At 41.9% G+C, this 16690-nt stretch overlaps 3 protein-coding genes across 3 annotated transcripts; 1 reads left to right on the forward strand and 2 right to left on the reverse strand.

Annotated features, from left to right (window-relative positions):
* Positions 1659 to 6353, forward strand: LOC8076044 (probable serine/threonine-protein kinase WNK4). Its single transcript, XM_002452721.2, has 7 exons — positions 1659 to 2436; positions 2832 to 2869; positions 3460 to 3687; positions 3773 to 3993; positions 4756 to 4913; positions 4984 to 5377; positions 5465 to 6353. Exons 1-7 carry the CDS (start codon positions 2359 to 2361, stop codon positions 6181 to 6183), a joined length of 1836 nt encoding a protein of 611 aa, XP_002452766.1. The 5' UTR covers positions 1659 to 2358; the 3' UTR covers positions 6184 to 6353.
* LOC8076045 (DNA-directed RNA polymerase III subunit RPC10) lies at positions 8950 to 11476 on the reverse strand. The gene is made up of 3 exons (XM_002454447.2): positions 11282 to 11476; positions 11072 to 11159; positions 8950 to 9389 (listed from the first exon to the last, which is right to left on the reverse strand). The coding sequence occupies exons 1-3, from the start codon at positions 11393 to 11395 to the stop codon at positions 9259 to 9261; spliced, it is 333 nt and encodes a 110-aa protein (XP_002454492.2). The 5' UTR covers positions 11396 to 11476; the 3' UTR covers positions 8950 to 9258.
* LOC8073912 (probable N6-adenosine-methyltransferase MT-A70-like) lies at positions 11646 to 15771 on the reverse strand. The gene is made up of 7 exons (XM_002454448.2): positions 14578 to 15771; positions 14203 to 14301; positions 13546 to 13629; positions 13077 to 13426; positions 12493 to 12709; positions 12237 to 12316; positions 11646 to 12136 (listed from the first exon to the last, which is right to left on the reverse strand). The coding sequence occupies exons 1-7, from the start codon at positions 15673 to 15675 to the stop codon at positions 11944 to 11946; spliced, it is 2121 nt and encodes a 706-aa protein (XP_002454493.1). The 5' UTR covers positions 15676 to 15771; the 3' UTR covers positions 11646 to 11943.

Below are 16690 nucleotides of genomic sequence, written 5' to 3' on the forward strand. Positions count from 1 at the left end.
GTTCATCCATCCGCAACTCCATGCAGAGCTACCATTGATCACTTTCTTAGCTTAAAGCCACTGCCAACTCTCTCTCTCTCTCACACACACACTATATCCTACGCTTTTGCAATTTGCAATGTCTATCAATATAATGCTAAATTAAGGTAGTCTTTAGTTTCCTTTTAGTCAACCTGCGTTTCTCATTCTCAATAAAACCATAAAACCACTATCCAAGTCTCTCACTAGTTGTTCAATTTCTCTGCCTCTCTTCTACATACATACTGAGTGGCCATGTCATCGCACCAACATCTATCGACGCCCCAAGAGGCCAAGACTTTCCAAAGAAACTAGAGAGGGAAGAAGAAAAGGCAGGGGTTGAGGAGGTATGGTTGAAAGGAACCTAGGTGCAAGGTTGAGGGGGAAAGGATTAGCTTCAATACTTAAATACTTTCAACGGACAATCTGATACAGAAAGATGAATGCACCAAACAATCTAGGGCTGGGTGGTTCTTCAGAAAAGAACTAACTTGACAGTCCAACTAGGTTATGTTAGAATTGGACTTATTATTGAGTTGGTTGTGCAAGAGAATGTGAGGATTAAACTTTCTGGCAGATGATGTCAACTAATCTTTAAATTTATTGGAATTAGTTGTTAGAAGTGCACTATGGAGATGAATACATTTTCCAACGGACCTATGTAGACCGTCTAGTTAGTGTGTTTTGTAGATGATTGTTGGAACACTCTTTGGCACTGTTTGTCAATGACTCTCTCTCTCTCTCTCTCTCTCAATTTATGTTGCGTTTTTGGCCATGTTTTCAGTAGAGGGAGGTATGGAGCTTGAGGAGAGACAAAAGTAACTATCTAGATATCTCATGAACTTGGGGGTGAGGAACGCCTCTCCCCTCCTGGCTCAGTGCTCCTCTCCTTCCTACACCGCCATGCTATATACTCTGGTCGAACTTTTTTCTAGCAATCTCTTTGGAGTGTCCGAGCTCCTCCTGTCCCTATGCATGGGGCTCGTGATCGCACCCTCGATTACTAAGCTCGTGGCCATGCCCCTCTCGGATGGGCGAGCTCAATGTCATGCTCCTCTTCTTCCTCCTACATGGCTCTTTTTATCCGTGGGCAAGCAATGATGGAGGGGCGAGCCAGGGGGTTCAAGCGACGATGGTGGTGCTAGAGGCAATGTCGGTGAGAAAAACAAGCTAGACGAGCAACGTAGAATAAATACGAGTTTGATATAAAATATAGTACTCACTACAATTACAGATGATGATATAAACTCATCTATCTCATTTGACTCAATCACTTCTCACGAAACAAGATGGATTCATTCCTCTCAGTGACACTAGTGGAGATGATTCCATCCTGCAAGAGAGTGACGTGACTAATTTATTTTATCTCATTGCCGAACCAAATACACGTTGCTGATTGAGTAGCGTGTACTAGCACGATAACGTGTCCCTTGCTTTGCCAAGAGACAAATACAATTCGGCAAATATTTAGGTTCTGTTTAGAACGCACGTTTTCTATCTGTATTATGCTATATATGCTATAAATAAAATTTCCTGCGTTCAACGAGAGCCTTCGAGTTCAAGGGGAGCAGCACCACGTTTGCTGTTTTGTTTCGCAGCGGCAAAAGAAACCAAAACGGAGATAGGCTGCTCGCCGGCTCCCCCGTCGCAAATCGCAACCAGACAGAACAACATCCGCAAGGCCCGAGCGCCCAACTACTATTTCTCCCTCTCCCACCTTTTCCTCCCCACCACCACCACCTACCTCCCTCCTATTCGTCGTCGCCTCCCACCACCACCCCCTCCTCCTCCTCCTCCCCGTGCAGACCTCCGCTCCGCACCGCCAACCCGTCGTAACCCTAGCCTAGCCTAGCCTAGTCCAGCCTGGCCTCACCTGGCCCCGCTCCGTCCATGTGCGCCGCCACCGCCTCCCCGTGTTCGTAGCCGCCGCCGCCGCCGCCGCGGGGAATCGTCCTCCTCCCATGGGTTCCGCATACGCCGCCGAGAGGACGCCGATCGAGGGAGAATGAGGTGCTGCGTCTGCCGCGTATCCTCCGCCGGGTGCCGGGCCATGGGCGTTGCGGGACGGGCGAACCCGACGTCGTCGCTGCGCAGCCGACGCTGCCTCCGCATGCGGCCGTCGTACGCCCCGTTCTCCGAGCCCTTCACTGAACGCCCGGCACCCGCCGCCCCGTCCTCCTCCCCATCGTCCCCTGCTGCTGCCGCGCCGAGGGCGTAGGAGCCGCGGCCGGACCACCGACATCTCCGGCGATCTCGCTGGCCAATCTCTCTTTGCTTCCTCCCTCCCTCTCTCTCTCGCTCTCGCTCGTAGAGTCATTTGCTTGTCGGGGCTGATCCGGAATGGAGGTGTTTGGTTCTGGGGATGAGGTGGTCGATGCTGAATACGCGGAAGTAGATCCAACCGGGCGGTACATGCGCGTAAGCTCCTTGTCTATCAATCCCTGTCTGACTTTATCCTGTCATGGATTCGTATTCGTATTAGTACATTTTAGTTCTGTTCGTTGTGAATGTGATATTGTGATTTGACATCTCCATGGTATTATGTTAAGCTTTAATGGTCACTCAATTAGTCAATTTACTGAAAAACAATGCATGCATACATCATTTTATTTTAGTGAAAGAAAATGCATCCTGTCTCTTGATGTTGACGTGTTTCTGATTAAAACAATATTATTCTGAAGAAATTTATGTTGATGTGAAATGGAATGTTTTGAATTTTAATGCTCAGTCATGAAAACAGGTCATGCAAAAAAACGCACGAAAACGACATGATTCTGCCAGTTGTATTGATCTGATTCTCTTTTGTTGTGCAGTATAATTTGATTCTGGGGAGAGGAGCTTTCAAGACTGTGTATGCCCTCTGCTCCACATTTCTTTGTTAATAGATTCCTTTGCTTGCAATTATTCCCTCTGCTCCTTGGCATCCTCTTTGTCCACTTTATATTTCCTTGTTAAATAGATTCCTTTTGCTGGAATTGGTTGTTTAACTTTGAAAATATATTGGGTGAAAAGGTCTTGCAAACCTGCAAGATGCAGTTGAACATAGATGCACGTTTTAACTGGTCATAGGCTTATATCAAGAGCTGCGAGCCTGTGACCAACTTTTAAAAGTAGATAGGTTTTTGCTAGAGTCAGAGTGTCGAGCTGTTCAGCTGATTCGTTCCTCTGGCATTTTGGTGGTTGGCATGACACTTGACAGTAATAACCATAGTTTAAGATATATCTATCCACCTCTCTTTCACATGAGGAGAAAGACATTACTGTTGCATGCCAAAATGGATTTACTGCAATTCAGAAGGAATATGCTTATTAGAAATTCACTACACAACCATAATGGCACATGACTTATCATGTTTTTTTCTGAATTGTCTTCAACTCTTTAGAATATCTTAATTTTGGTATGTCTAAAATTTCGCATATGCTTTTATTAAATTTGTATAGTTACAAGGCATTTGATGAGGTCGAAGGCATTGAGGTTGCATGGAATCAAATCAACATAGATGAGGTGATGCAATGTCCAGATAATCTTGATAGGCTCTACACAGAAGTTCATCTTCTGAAGTCTCTCAAGCATGGAAATGTTATGAAGTTTTATTATTCGTGGATTGATGACCAGAGTAAGACAATTAATGTCATCACAGAGCTGTTCACATCTGGAAGTCTCAGGCAGTAAGTAACCAGTACTAATAACCATTCTTTATTATTGCTTCCATTCTTATTGAGAAATGACACTTGGACCTTTGTGTGTTTCTAGTTACCGTCAGAAACATCCACGTGTTAACTTGAAGGCAATAAAGAATTGGGCAAGGCAGATTCTTCATGGGTTGGATTACCTGCATAGCCACCAACCTCCAATTATCCATAGAGACTTGAAGTGTGATAATATTTTTGTTAATGGAAACCATGGAGAAATTAAGATTGGAGATCTTGGACTAGCTACAGTAATGCAAACACCTAGGGCAAGGAGTGTTATTGGTAATGATCTTATCGCTTTATTGCTTCAATTTCTCAATTTACTATAAACAAATCTCTTGTTGATCTAATGTCCTTCAGACTGGAGAGATAATCTAGGTGACCATTTCATTGATACCGATATTTTTTATTCCCTAGTTATTCTTGATTGGATTTGAGCTACCTAGGATATTGTGGTTGCACAGAATTTGCCTATCAGTGGTTGTCAGTCTTATTACATGCAGAGCCAATTAGCCACATACTGGTCCAACTTGCTGACATGTGACATCTGCTGCATGCATAAGCATTGTTTCTAAATGGCATATGCCTCATTCAAATCAGCTTGTTTTGTATCTATGGATGCAAGTTGGTATCCAATGGTGTTTTCTGAGCTAGGTTTTGGATATTGCCCCATGCCATTTTAGATCCCCTCTCCACAGGCACACACACATACATGTTGTCGTGGATTACTTTTTATGTGGTACCTGTTTGCACCGTGTCATACTAGACTAGGACTACCACGCTGTAGTGTAGAAGTTCCATCATGGAAAACTGCTTATTTTTTCTTATTTAAAAGAGCTTTATTGCAGGGGTGAATGACTGTAAAATCCTTGTATATGCCTGTGACCAATGGTCTCGTGTTTCCTCTGTTGCTCTTGATGTATTTTATGACATCATTGATCACCATGTTTGAGAGATTAATTATTATTGTTTGACAATGTTAAACTTTTTATCATTTGCCTGATACACTTCTATCATATGGGACATTTGTCTTACATTCTGCAGGTACTCCAGAATTCATGGCACCTGAACTTTATGACGAAAGCTATGATGAACTTGTTGATATATACTCATTTGGAATGTGCTTGTTGGAGATATTTACTCTTGAATATCCATACAGTGAATGTACGAATCCAGCTCAGATTTTTAAGAAAGTATCCACAGTAAGTGCTTCTTCACTTATTTGTAGAGTTGCAACACTATTTTATCTAAACTGCCACCTCACATCTGTAGGGTGTTAAACCTGCTGCATTGGCTAAAATTTCTGATATTCAAGTAAAGCAGTTCATTGAGAAATGTTTAGTTCCTGCTTCTGAGAGGTCGTCTGCCAAAGAACTTCTGCAAGACCCATTTCTTTGTTCTGACAATACACATGAACCTGCTGCCACTAAGTTTACGTCTCCAGCACCTAATAAAACAGTAGATATTTCTCTGGCGTCTTTGCATATGGATGTTGACACTTTTGAATCTAGCCCTACTAATTCAGGCAAGGAGAATGGTTGTGTTGCTCCACATACACCAGTCCTGGAGTTCACAAGAACCAACAAAAATACAGAGCTAAAGCTAAAGGGCGAGAAACTTGATAACAACTCTGTCTCACTGGTTTTGCGAATAGCTGATTTGTCTGGTATGCCTTACTTCGATACATCTCTTTTTGAACCTAATTTTTTTGTATATGTTGGTGCCTTAACAGCTAATACCTTTCTGATTTCAGGTCATGCAAGAAATATTCATTTCCTCTTCTACTTAGACTCTGATACAGCTATGTCTGTAGCTGCTGAAATGGTTGAACAATTGGAGTTAGCGGACTGCGATGTTACTTTCATTGCTGATTTTATTGACCTTTTGATAGTGAATCTTGTTCCCGGTTGGAGACCTGTAAATGAGGCAGCAGCAAACTCGTATAGGCAGCCTGAAAGTGAACTTGCAATCGCTTCCCATCAGAACATCCCAAAGTTGGTACCTGATTATGCATTAATTGATGGTATGATGCACCCAAAAGATGTGAATGCATCATCAACTGGTTTTCTTGATTCTGTCTTAAGTGCAACTAACCTAGGAGGATCACAAGGTTCTGAAGGTTCGGTCATTTCTGTACAGCTTGCTGAGAGTTCCAAAAGTGTGAGTGACTATGGGGCTGAGGATTACAGTACTACTATGGACTGTGGTGGTGTGTACAAAGAGGGAATCAGTAAAGTAGATTGCAGCCATGTTTTAGATGATGGATCGAGGTCCATTTTCCATATAGATCAAGCATCACCTTTCTTGGAGTTGGCCAGCAGTGGTTCATCAACTTCTACGGATAATCAGGATGTGCTGAACGGGGAGCTTGTTTTGATTGAAGCTCAGTACAAACATTTTGTTGATGAGTTGACAAGGATGCGAGAAGAGGCTATGGAAGGAGCTCGAAAAAAGTGGTTGCCAGATAAATGACGATTTTGTTTGAATTTGGCATTTCTTCTAAACATCATAACTCATAAGCTATGTTCGATTTCATGTTCGAAGTGTGAGAAACGTTAATAATCTGTTTTAGTTAAAGCATTGATGTAGTTTGCAAGTCAGCAAACTTCGAGGCTGCCCCCACCTTGATCAGGTGTCCGTTCTCTCGTTGTGGGTGCTTGCCGGCCCTGCCTGGGTGGCGATGTGATAACGTAGAGGCCAGTGGAATAATCAAAATTAGCCATTTGATTTCTCACAAGCAAATCACCGAATATCGAACATCTTGCGTCGTGCATGACTGAAAAATAGTCACGAGCTGTCTAAACTTCTCACAATCAATAATATACGTGCGTCAATTAGTTTAACCCCTCACCCCCAACACACCGCCTAAGGGCACTCACAATGCAGACTTTATCATAGAGTCTAAAGTTATTTATTACCTCGAACAATGTGGAATTGGAGTCTAAAAAAGACTTGGAGTCTTATTTTTTCTACCTCTTTCTTCAATAAATATGCTGCCACATCAGCAAAATACTATAAATAATATGTAATTAAATGTCTTGGACTCTATAATAGAGTCTTGCATTGTGAGTGGCCTAAAAGGAAAAGGTTTTGGATTGTGGGAAGGCAAATGTTCCTCCTCTAAACCCTCGTACTCCGTCAAGTTTCATAATTCTTATGGGTTTAGCAAGGTTGAGATCGAACCTTTAAAGTATTTCCTTTGAAAACACCAATACAACATGTATAGGTTAGTCTTAAAAAAATACTTTAACAAAACTACATAATATATTTTTATGTATATACATTGTAATTACAATATAAAATCATAGTCAAAGCTATGTTTTTTAAGACCGTATTGTTGTCCAAATTGACAAGATATGTGGAGATGGAGGTAGTCATTTCTATTGTAACCTATCTATAAAATTAAGATATAGCAAATGTATGAAACTACATTTAAGATAAATCTACTTAGATGACTTTCCAATATCGTTTCAAATTATAAGACGTTTTTTCTTTTCTAGATACATTTATTTTATTATATCTAAGTGCATAATAAAAATTATTTATCTAGAAATGCCAAAACATCTTATAATTTAAAACAGAGAAAGTATTTTTCTAGTCAAATGTCTAGAATGAGTGACTCTAATCTCAAGTGTCAGTTTTTTCTTATTATAGGGAGCCCTCTGTCTTTCTTTGTCTGACTTTGGTTAGCTCAATTTTTGAACAAAGAGCATCTCCAATAATTCTAAAAAACAATTGATAAATCAATGGGTTTTCTAAGTCATAAAAGAAGCAAGGAGCATATTTGTTGGCTTTCTCCAACAATTTTTAATATCTCGCTTCTAAAAGCTAGAATGCAATTTTGCATCAGGAATCTTGCAAATCACCTCAACCATTTTTATATTTTCTTTCTCTCATGTACATTTACATTGGAAATATTGTCATTTCTCCTTATTCTTCCCCACATCCTTCCACCTCTAGATCGACTGATTGGATGCAAGGGTATATTTTCATGCCATTGGACCAATTTTACCAAGTATGGAAAGATTGTGAGTTGAGATAAGAAGTTGTTGAGAGCTTTTTTCAGTCTTGCCAAAAAAAATCAAAATCATTAGTAGTTTTTAAACTCTTGGAGATGCCCTAACAAAAGAGAGAATGAAAATGGTATAATATATACTCAAACCATCCAAAATTATAAGACGTTTGACTTTTTTGACACCAAATTTGACCACTTGTCTTTTAAAAATTTACGTAAAATATTACTTTGTGGCTTGATTTATTAATAAAAGTTCTTAAAGAATGATTTAAATTTGACTATGTTTGTATAATTTTTTTGAATAAGACGAGTGGTCAAACTTGGAGTCAAAAAGGTCAAATGTATTTTCCTAATTTGGGATGGAGGGAGTAGTAACTTATCTTCTTTCAAAACATTTAATTAGTAATATATACTTTTATCCCAAAACCACGGATAAATGTAGTGAAGCGGACGGAGTAGAAACTCTTTCAATTTCACTGCTCAAATACTCTATCTAATGCGATCACTGAATTCTCATAGAACACTTTGGTGATTTGGACTCTATGAAAGACACTCTGTTCTACCAGATGCTCTACACACAACGGCATCGTGAGTATGCGGCAAGTCACAAAAGTGCTGTTAGAAAATCTGGATCTACATTTTGACATGTGGAGTCAAAGAAATTTGCTTAGGCCTTGTTTAGTTACAAAAAATTTTAGAAAATCGACACTGTAGCACTTTCGTTTGTATTTGACAAATATTATCCAATCATAGACTAATTAGGCTCAAAAGATTGTCTCGTCAATTCCGACCAAACTGTGCAATTACTTTTTATTTTCGTCTATATTTAATACTCCATGCATGCGGTTAAAGATTCGATGTGACGGGAAATTTAAAAAAAAATTCAAATTTTTTTGGGAACTAAACAAGGCCTTAGTAAATTACCCACGCTACCAAGTACCAACGGTAGGCAGCGCGTTGAAGTCACCAAACCAGAACTGAAGCACATACATTCCAAAACGCTTCACTGCTAGTAGTGTAAGGTCAATTTAAATTGGGGTTCCATTCTCATTAAACGGGGTGCCAGCCACACAAGTATATTTGATGACATGGCACGTAAATTACGATGAAGTAAATTTGATGGCATGGCACTAAAATTATGAAGAGAGAGTAGAGATAGATTTCATCTATGAAACTGGGTGTACACTCTTTTTTAAACTTGGAAACTGTTCCACACTAGCATGAGGGACATAAGTTTACCCAATCACACATTAAATGTTTTAAGTAGCCTATTAAACAACAAAACTGAAACTATGCATAGAACGTTCATCATCACAAATAACTCTAAAAATGTGTCACTCTTGGAAACTTAATGAAACTTTCCGTTAAGATTGACCTACTAAGCGCAACATGAAATGTCTCTAGCAACCAAAAAGCGATGCCATAGGTACACGCTGATTAAAAGAAGCATTACATGTGCAACAGGACATATCAACACTCAAAAACTGAAGAAGCACAGGGAGCGTAGTGTAAGCAAAGCGTGAATGTTAAGATCAGTCCTCTCTCCATTCATGCTGGCATTCCTCTTTGCAACACCTGTATATTGTTGTCATCGGTTCATCAGCTGATCGAATCTGCATCTGCTTGAAGTATGCTTCTCCATGATTGCATCTTTGGCATGTAACTGCGAGTTTAGTGAATGCACTTTAGCAGAATATGGTTTTGCACATTATCATGTATATATACATGCATCCAGGTCCAGGCCACAAAGTAATCTAAAGCAGATACAAAGGTAGTTACTTCCCCACCGTTTTCATGAAGAAAAAGGTCCATCCATGTGGTTATATCGTATAAGAGTTAGGCTATCAATCTGATTTCACAAATTGTTCAAACTTCAAACAATATGCCTCCACTGTGGCAAACTTGGGTACGGGGCTAGTAATCAAGTTTAGTGAATGTACTTGGTGTGTTATGTTGGCACATCACTTGTTCAGCTCAGGTCACAGATAAAAAGTGAAGTTACTTAGATGTGTGATGTGTCTAAGAGAAGGCTTCCTCTGTATAGCAACAATCACTAGTGAATTATGGATATTGCATCACATAATATGCTATCTGTCTGCCCTTCAAAATCATTTTCTAGAAGAATTATTTCTTCCATCATGCAAGCGATGACAGGTACATGCCCTATTAGATCACCAGTCACCACACCACCTAAGACTGCAAGCATGACATTCCAACATTTCGACAGTAACAACTAAGACTGCAAGCATGACATTCCAACATTGTGATCTTATGTTAATAAATAGGTATCTCCAAGAAAATTTGCAGCATGTCACAACAAAAATGTTTCAAACATCTGATTTGAATATTTCCTAAAAACATCTGATTTAATACTCCTTGATCCTTGATAAGTAGTGAATATTTTTTAACACAAAATTTTAAGGTTTCAGGTTTCTTATCTGCACTCAGCAGATACAATACCTAATCTGATTTAAGTTTGAAAACTAAAAGTGGGCAGGATGAAGCTAGTAAGAAACATGATATGCTTTGATCTTATCATCTCACCATCTCTCTCTCACCCCCCCCCCCCTCTCCCCTTCCCCTTCTCCTTCCAAAAAGAAAAACGATTCGGTCATTGTCTCCACTGGACACTGTGGCTCAGACTTCGCCAGCTCAGGAGCGGGAGGAATGCTGTCCATCCACCGGCATTTTCTGCTTCCATACCAGTGATGTTGACTCCTTCCTCACCGAGCAAACCCTCTATCCAGTTTCCCTGGATCTGAGGAGGAAGATGAGTAGGAGGATATGAAGCAAGATGAAGAAGACATGGCGCCACGCACAGCAGAGGCAAGATGTTGATCGACACAATGTCTCACCCCATCTTCTCTTGCTTTGGATGTATTCTTTTTTAAGCCAAAGGACCTCTAGCTGATCTGGTTAGAGGATTCCGGCGGCACCCCTCAGGTCCTGAGTTCGATCCCCCTTGGGGGCGAATTTTCAGGCCTGGGGGTAATAAAAATCCCCTCGCTTGTCCCACTCCAAAGTACAGGTCTGTGGCCGTCCCGTCTCACGGGGATGCAGGTGCCGCTGTATATGGGTGGGGCCAGGGTTCGGGGGTTTTTTCGAGCTGCGTGAGAAGTTCTTCTTAATGGAAACCGGTGGGGGACGTAAAGAAAAAACAAAACTCAGCACTACTACAATAGTATTGACTTGCTTTGACTCAAAACTTCAAGGCCAGAGTTCAGAGATGATGCCAACGATGCCCAATGGTTAACAAATAGACAACAAAGCAATCGCCTAGGGAAAGAACCGCATCATACTTCGGAAAACTGAGCAGAGTAACGAAGAGCAGGGCGGATAGCTCACCTGCGGTCTTAGGGGCCGACTTCATCTCGTCCGCCGTGCTGAAGATGGGCTCCACCTCCTTCTTGACCAACCTCGCCTTCTTCACAATCTGCGGCGCCACGAAGGAAAAAAGGAACCGCATCAGACACAGATCGATTCGAGGCAACAGAACGACAGGGAGCAACGAGACAGAAAATGGTTGCAGCGAGGAAGAGGTACTGGGCGATGGACCTTGTTCTGGATGGGGCAGACGTAGGGGCAGACGGAGCAGAAGAGGCGCAGGCGGTGGCTTGCGGTGCCCGGATCGATCTGCAGCAGCATCCCACACACCGGGCAGAATTCCATCGCCCTCCCCCTGCCGCCCTTCTCCGCCGCCGAGCTCCAGACGTCAGCGTGCCCCCGCCGAATAGTCGGGGTTTCCTTTCCGGAGAGGCGGAGACAAAAACCCTGGCTTATTGGGCTTGGCCCGGGTTGTTTGGAACTTTGGACGGATCTCTCAGGCGATGACATCATGGGCCGGTGAGCAACATGAGTGTCAAAAAGATGGGCCGTGGGAGGACACTATCAATTTTTAGACATACATATGCACTTGGAATAAGATTATTGCCCCCACAAAAGAGAAGCAGATTTCCTTTCAATTTTTGGACATACACATGCACTTGGAATTTGGAAAACAAGACAAGATAGGCCCTGATTACATTGGTGGCAATATTTTGCTGGGGCTGTTACAGTGCAATTTTCTTTCACATGATATACTTATGAAACGATCCTCATCAGTAACCAAATACAACTGAGCTGCCTAATTTTACAACAGGGGTAACGCTAACAGTGATGAAAACTATATGATCAGTAGTGGGTCCTGACACGGTGACTTGCAAATAAGTTTGCAAGCATCAGGCGGGCCTCTCGCCACCATCTGGCGCAGCAGCCTTCTGTGAACTACTTTGGTCAACATCCATTGGTGCGCTTGTCCTGGGAGGAGACAGTGGCTGGACCTCAACATCGGGGTAAGCAGCCTTGTACCTTGCTCTCAACCCTTCATCAACAAGCCTTACCCCTTGTAATTGGTTACCCAGTGAAAGCCATCTGCCCAGGAGAAAAATGTAAGTTGAAATATAATAGTGTGCATCTGGTTAGAATGAGACAGAAAACTTGGCCAAGAAGAGAGGCAACGATTAGTCCGCACCCAGCTTGTGTATTATGCATTCTTGCAAACAGTTCCAACTTCCTTGTCCTTGGGCTAATTCGTTCTAGCATTGCGTACATCTGCACAAGGCAGATTTGAAACATCAATCCTGTTCTTGAATGGCACATTTCAAAAGGCAATAAAATCTTAAGTTTTCAGTTTTGCCTTGGGATATATGCAATTTTGTTGGAGGAAAGGCAAGCATCAAACAATGCTTTTGCAAGCAACATATAGTAGCTAAATAAAGATTTAATACCTCATCAGGTTTTCTGCTTGTTTCACGGACTTCAGCAACAATAACATCGGTATCTATATTCCTGTTCACTAAAGGGTTTCCTTTTATTCCAACAAGACAATGTTCTTTGCTGTGATTCAACCAATGGCCAGTGCGGCCAGTTCGAATGATACGTTGAAGTTGATTGGTCTTCACCCAGATAATTTCTTCAACACGCTTGTAACCCCACAACTCCAGACTGAGGATTGAAAAAAAAAAAGCCACAGTGAATAGATTAAAGATATCAGGTTTCCAAATGCAGAAAGTAACATCTAGAGACTCTAGAGGGCCATTGGTCTAGAAAAAGATCAGAAGAGGAGCTAAAAAAATAAAGACATTGTGCTGTAATAAAGTGCACACCAAAGAGTAAAGGAACATTTCTAAAAGTTGTAATGATTTTTGTCAATATGGCACATATCATCTACATTGAGTAACAAGTATATGATATGATTTTATGAAGCATGGAATCAAAACCCTTCAACAGACATTGAGATCTTGTTGGATAAAACATATTGTTAGTTGTCACAGTAAAGCTAAAAAAAAAGGTTCAAAAACAGAAAACTTACCATTCACGCCCAAGTTCCATGGCACGACCAGTGACCCATAAAAAAATCAAACCATCAGTTTGCAAAGCTGGAACATTAAGCGTCCTCATTTCATCATCAGCCATTGTGCCATATGGTAGCTCCATATGAATATCCCAAGGGGGGTCAGCCATAATTACTCCAAACTGTCCTAAGATGTCCATCCTGAAGTTCCGAATGTCACAGTTTATCCATTGCGATTCTCCAAGCTCTATTTCTGAACAATATTCAGCTCTCTGTGGCTTTATTTGCCTAGGTGGTGCGACAGCACCAGCCATCATTTGAGGTACATCTGGTGTTTGATCAAGCTCGTAGTGGACATACTTGCAAGTCTGGACATTGTAGAACATATGTAAGATACATACTTGCAAGTCTGGACATTGTACAATATAGATAGAAAATTCAAACAAATACATGGACATTATATCACAAGAAAGAACACTATGATCACCTTTGTGTGACGGCATGTGTCTAGGAAAGAGCAATCTCCTAGGTTTGTATCAGTATGTGGAGCTATAATACGACGAAAATGGACCTGCTCACAGTGAAACAGAATTACATAAAAATTGACAGTGATACCTAAAAACCATGTGAGAGGGATCCAAGAATTCAATGAATCATAGGAATATAAATGAGAAAATCATATTGTGTGATGTTAATAAAATGATACATTTCCCAACAAAGTAAAACCTTATTTTTGCAGGTTATAGCCACACGCTGTGTGAAAATAATTTAACTTAGGTTTGCCACAAAATATCAGTTATCGTCTTTCCAAGTTTCTAAATAATTTGCAGATAAACATACATAAACCATTTCTCCTGACATTGACTTCGAGAAACAAATGGAACTGAGATTTTGTCCTTACCAGTTTGATCTCATTTTAAAAACTAGAACGAAGCACTAAAGGTAAAGGATGGTTTTGAAGATTACGATAACTAAGTAAAGATTCTAGCTTTGCCATAAAAAATTGTGGCTAAGTGGTTAATGTCAATGGACAAACTGATTTCTTATAAAAGTGATGGCATTAAACGTGGTGTGTGCTTTTTTTTTCTTCAAAAAGAAGAGAAACTATCAAAGCAGGGAAGCCAAGAAGAACATTAACACTGACCTTATCACAGGCCACAAAAGAACCTGTTTGGCGTCGGCAATCTTCTTTAGTTAAGTTGGTACAGTATTCCTTCAGCTGGGAGCCACCCTTTGTTTTAAACTGAAAGAAAGAAACCAGAGGTCATAAAAAAAAGGTGATAATCAAAAGGTCATAAGTATACCAATAACTTGAATATAGAGTAAATCGTAGTTCTAATGTGTCCGGGTGCAGAGGAGGCTACAATTTTGGGAGTTAGCAACAGCCAGGTGATAACGATGAAGCACTGAACACCAGAAAATAAAGTTGCCTAGTCTTTCACACTAACCCATCAAGTAGTTTACCAGTGGCACTCCAACAACTCAGTTAAGAACATCACAGGGTGAAGAAAGAACAAACCTTTGCAGCGACAGCAGTCTCCTTAGCTGTAGGCCGGTGAATAAGATCCAGCAGCTCCTCTCCAGTCTTTGTATTCTGCTTCTCTCTATATGTCTTCTTGTTTAGCAGCAGTTCAAGGTCCTTAAGATCATCCTCCTCTGTCCTCAGCTTCAGCTGTGCGGAACTCGGCCCAGGACCACCACCCATTGGGATAACTGCCCCTGGTGCCATGAATGGTCGCTGCAGCGGCATCAACCCTGGCGGCATTCTCGGCATTGGCATGCCCCTGGGGCGTGGGAACATCGGTGGCATTGGGTGACCCCACATATCCGGCTGCTGCAGTGGCGGAGGCCTTGGTATGATGGCGCTGTTAGTATCAGTATCGGTGGGAGCCACCTGTGGAGTTGGCGGAGGTTGCATTTGGATCACAGAGGCGGATTCTGGTAGCTCTTTGAGAAGCTTGCTCCGGTCGATGGCCCAGACCATAGTCATCTGCTTGCCCCCAATGAAGGCCTCCTCGATCTGCAATCCGCCGCTGTCTTCCGCGATGCGACGGAGCGCAAGAGCAACCGCAGCGGGCGCGGAGCCCCCAAGCTCCGCAGCGAGGTCGGCCAGAGCAGCACGCTCGGCCTCGCTGGCGGACGACGTTTCGGACTGCAGGCGGCGCGCGAGCGCAGCGGCATCGATCTCGGCAAAGGGGACGAGCTCGAGGAGGCAGACGGCAACCATGGTACGCACGGCGTCGATGCCACCGCCGGTTCCCGCGCCCCCCGCGGCGGCGGAAGCTGGGGAGGAGCCCGGCGAGGTCTTCCGGCGGGTGGAGCGGGCCGGGTCGGGGAGGGCGCGGCGGTGCTGGGGCCTGAGGCTGGGGTTCTGCACGTGGATGCTGGCGTTGGGGTACAGCGTAGGGACGAAGGGGCGGCCGTTGAAGGCGGCGATGAGGCGGAGGGATTGGTCGAGGGAGGGGACCAGGTCGGGGACGAGGTGCTGCAGAGAGCCGATGAGTTCGAGCTGCGCCTCCCGGCGGGTGGAGATGGACTCCTCCAGTGTCCGGCACTGCTCGCGCATGGTCGCGAGATCGTCGCCGCCGCCGGGGGCGGCGTCGGTCTGCGCTTCCATGGCCGCCTTAGGCGACGAGATCGACGAGGGTTTTGGATCGTGGTTGCGGGCTTGCGGCAAGCTGGGGGCCGCGAAGGAAGAAGGGGAAGGTAAATTCCGCGGGCTAGGTGATAAGCTACATTCGGCCCAGTTTTGCAGTCCAGATTCGAGATCTTCGACCAAAGAAGGAAAAAGTCTACTTTACGTCTCTTAACTTTCGCGAAAGTCTGATTTTCATCCCTAAACTCTAAAACCGGACAAAATACATCCCTCAACTTTTAAAACCGTGCACATTACATCCTTGACCTGGTTTTGAAAGTGGTTTTAGCTTTTTCTTTTTATTTATTTTGGCTGAATTTTTTGAAAAATCACAATAAATCACATAAAAATCATAAAATAGAAAACTCAATTTTATTGGACTTTAGATAAGTAGATCTACACATTGAATATATAATATAGTATGTTCTAGTACAATTTTTTTTATGCATCTTTAGATCTATGTTTTTCTGTAATTAATTAGATTAATTATAGCTACATTTTCTATGGTCTAATTGTGATGAAATTTATATGGTGAGCTAATTATTCTATGTTTGAGTTATAGTAAAAAATTTATACTCATTGAATCATGTATTACTGAGTTATAGATTTATTTAGGTTTATGCTTGTTAAATTATAATAAATCTATAACTAAGTTATACATGATCTAATGAGTATGAAATTTTTACCATAGTTTAAACATATAATAATTAGTCTAACATAAAAAATTCACCACAATTGGACCATACAAACTATAGCTATGAATTATTCTAATTAATTATAGAAAAACATAGATCTAAAGCTACAATAAAAATTTTGTACTAAAGCATACTATATTATATGTTCACTATGTAGATCTACTTATCTGGAGTCCAACAAAATCAGATTTACTATTTTTATGAATTTTATGTGATTTACTATAACTTTACAAATATTCAGCCAAAATAAATAAAAATGAAAAAGACAAAACTGCCTTCGAAACCACTCATAACCATGTTAG

This window comes from Sorghum bicolor, chromosome 4, assembly GCF_000003195.3.
Source record: "Sorghum bicolor cultivar BTx623 chromosome 4, Sorghum_bicolor_NCBIv3, whole genome shotgun sequence".
Taxonomy (NCBI): domain Eukaryota; kingdom Viridiplantae; phylum Streptophyta; class Magnoliopsida; order Poales; family Poaceae; genus Sorghum; species Sorghum bicolor.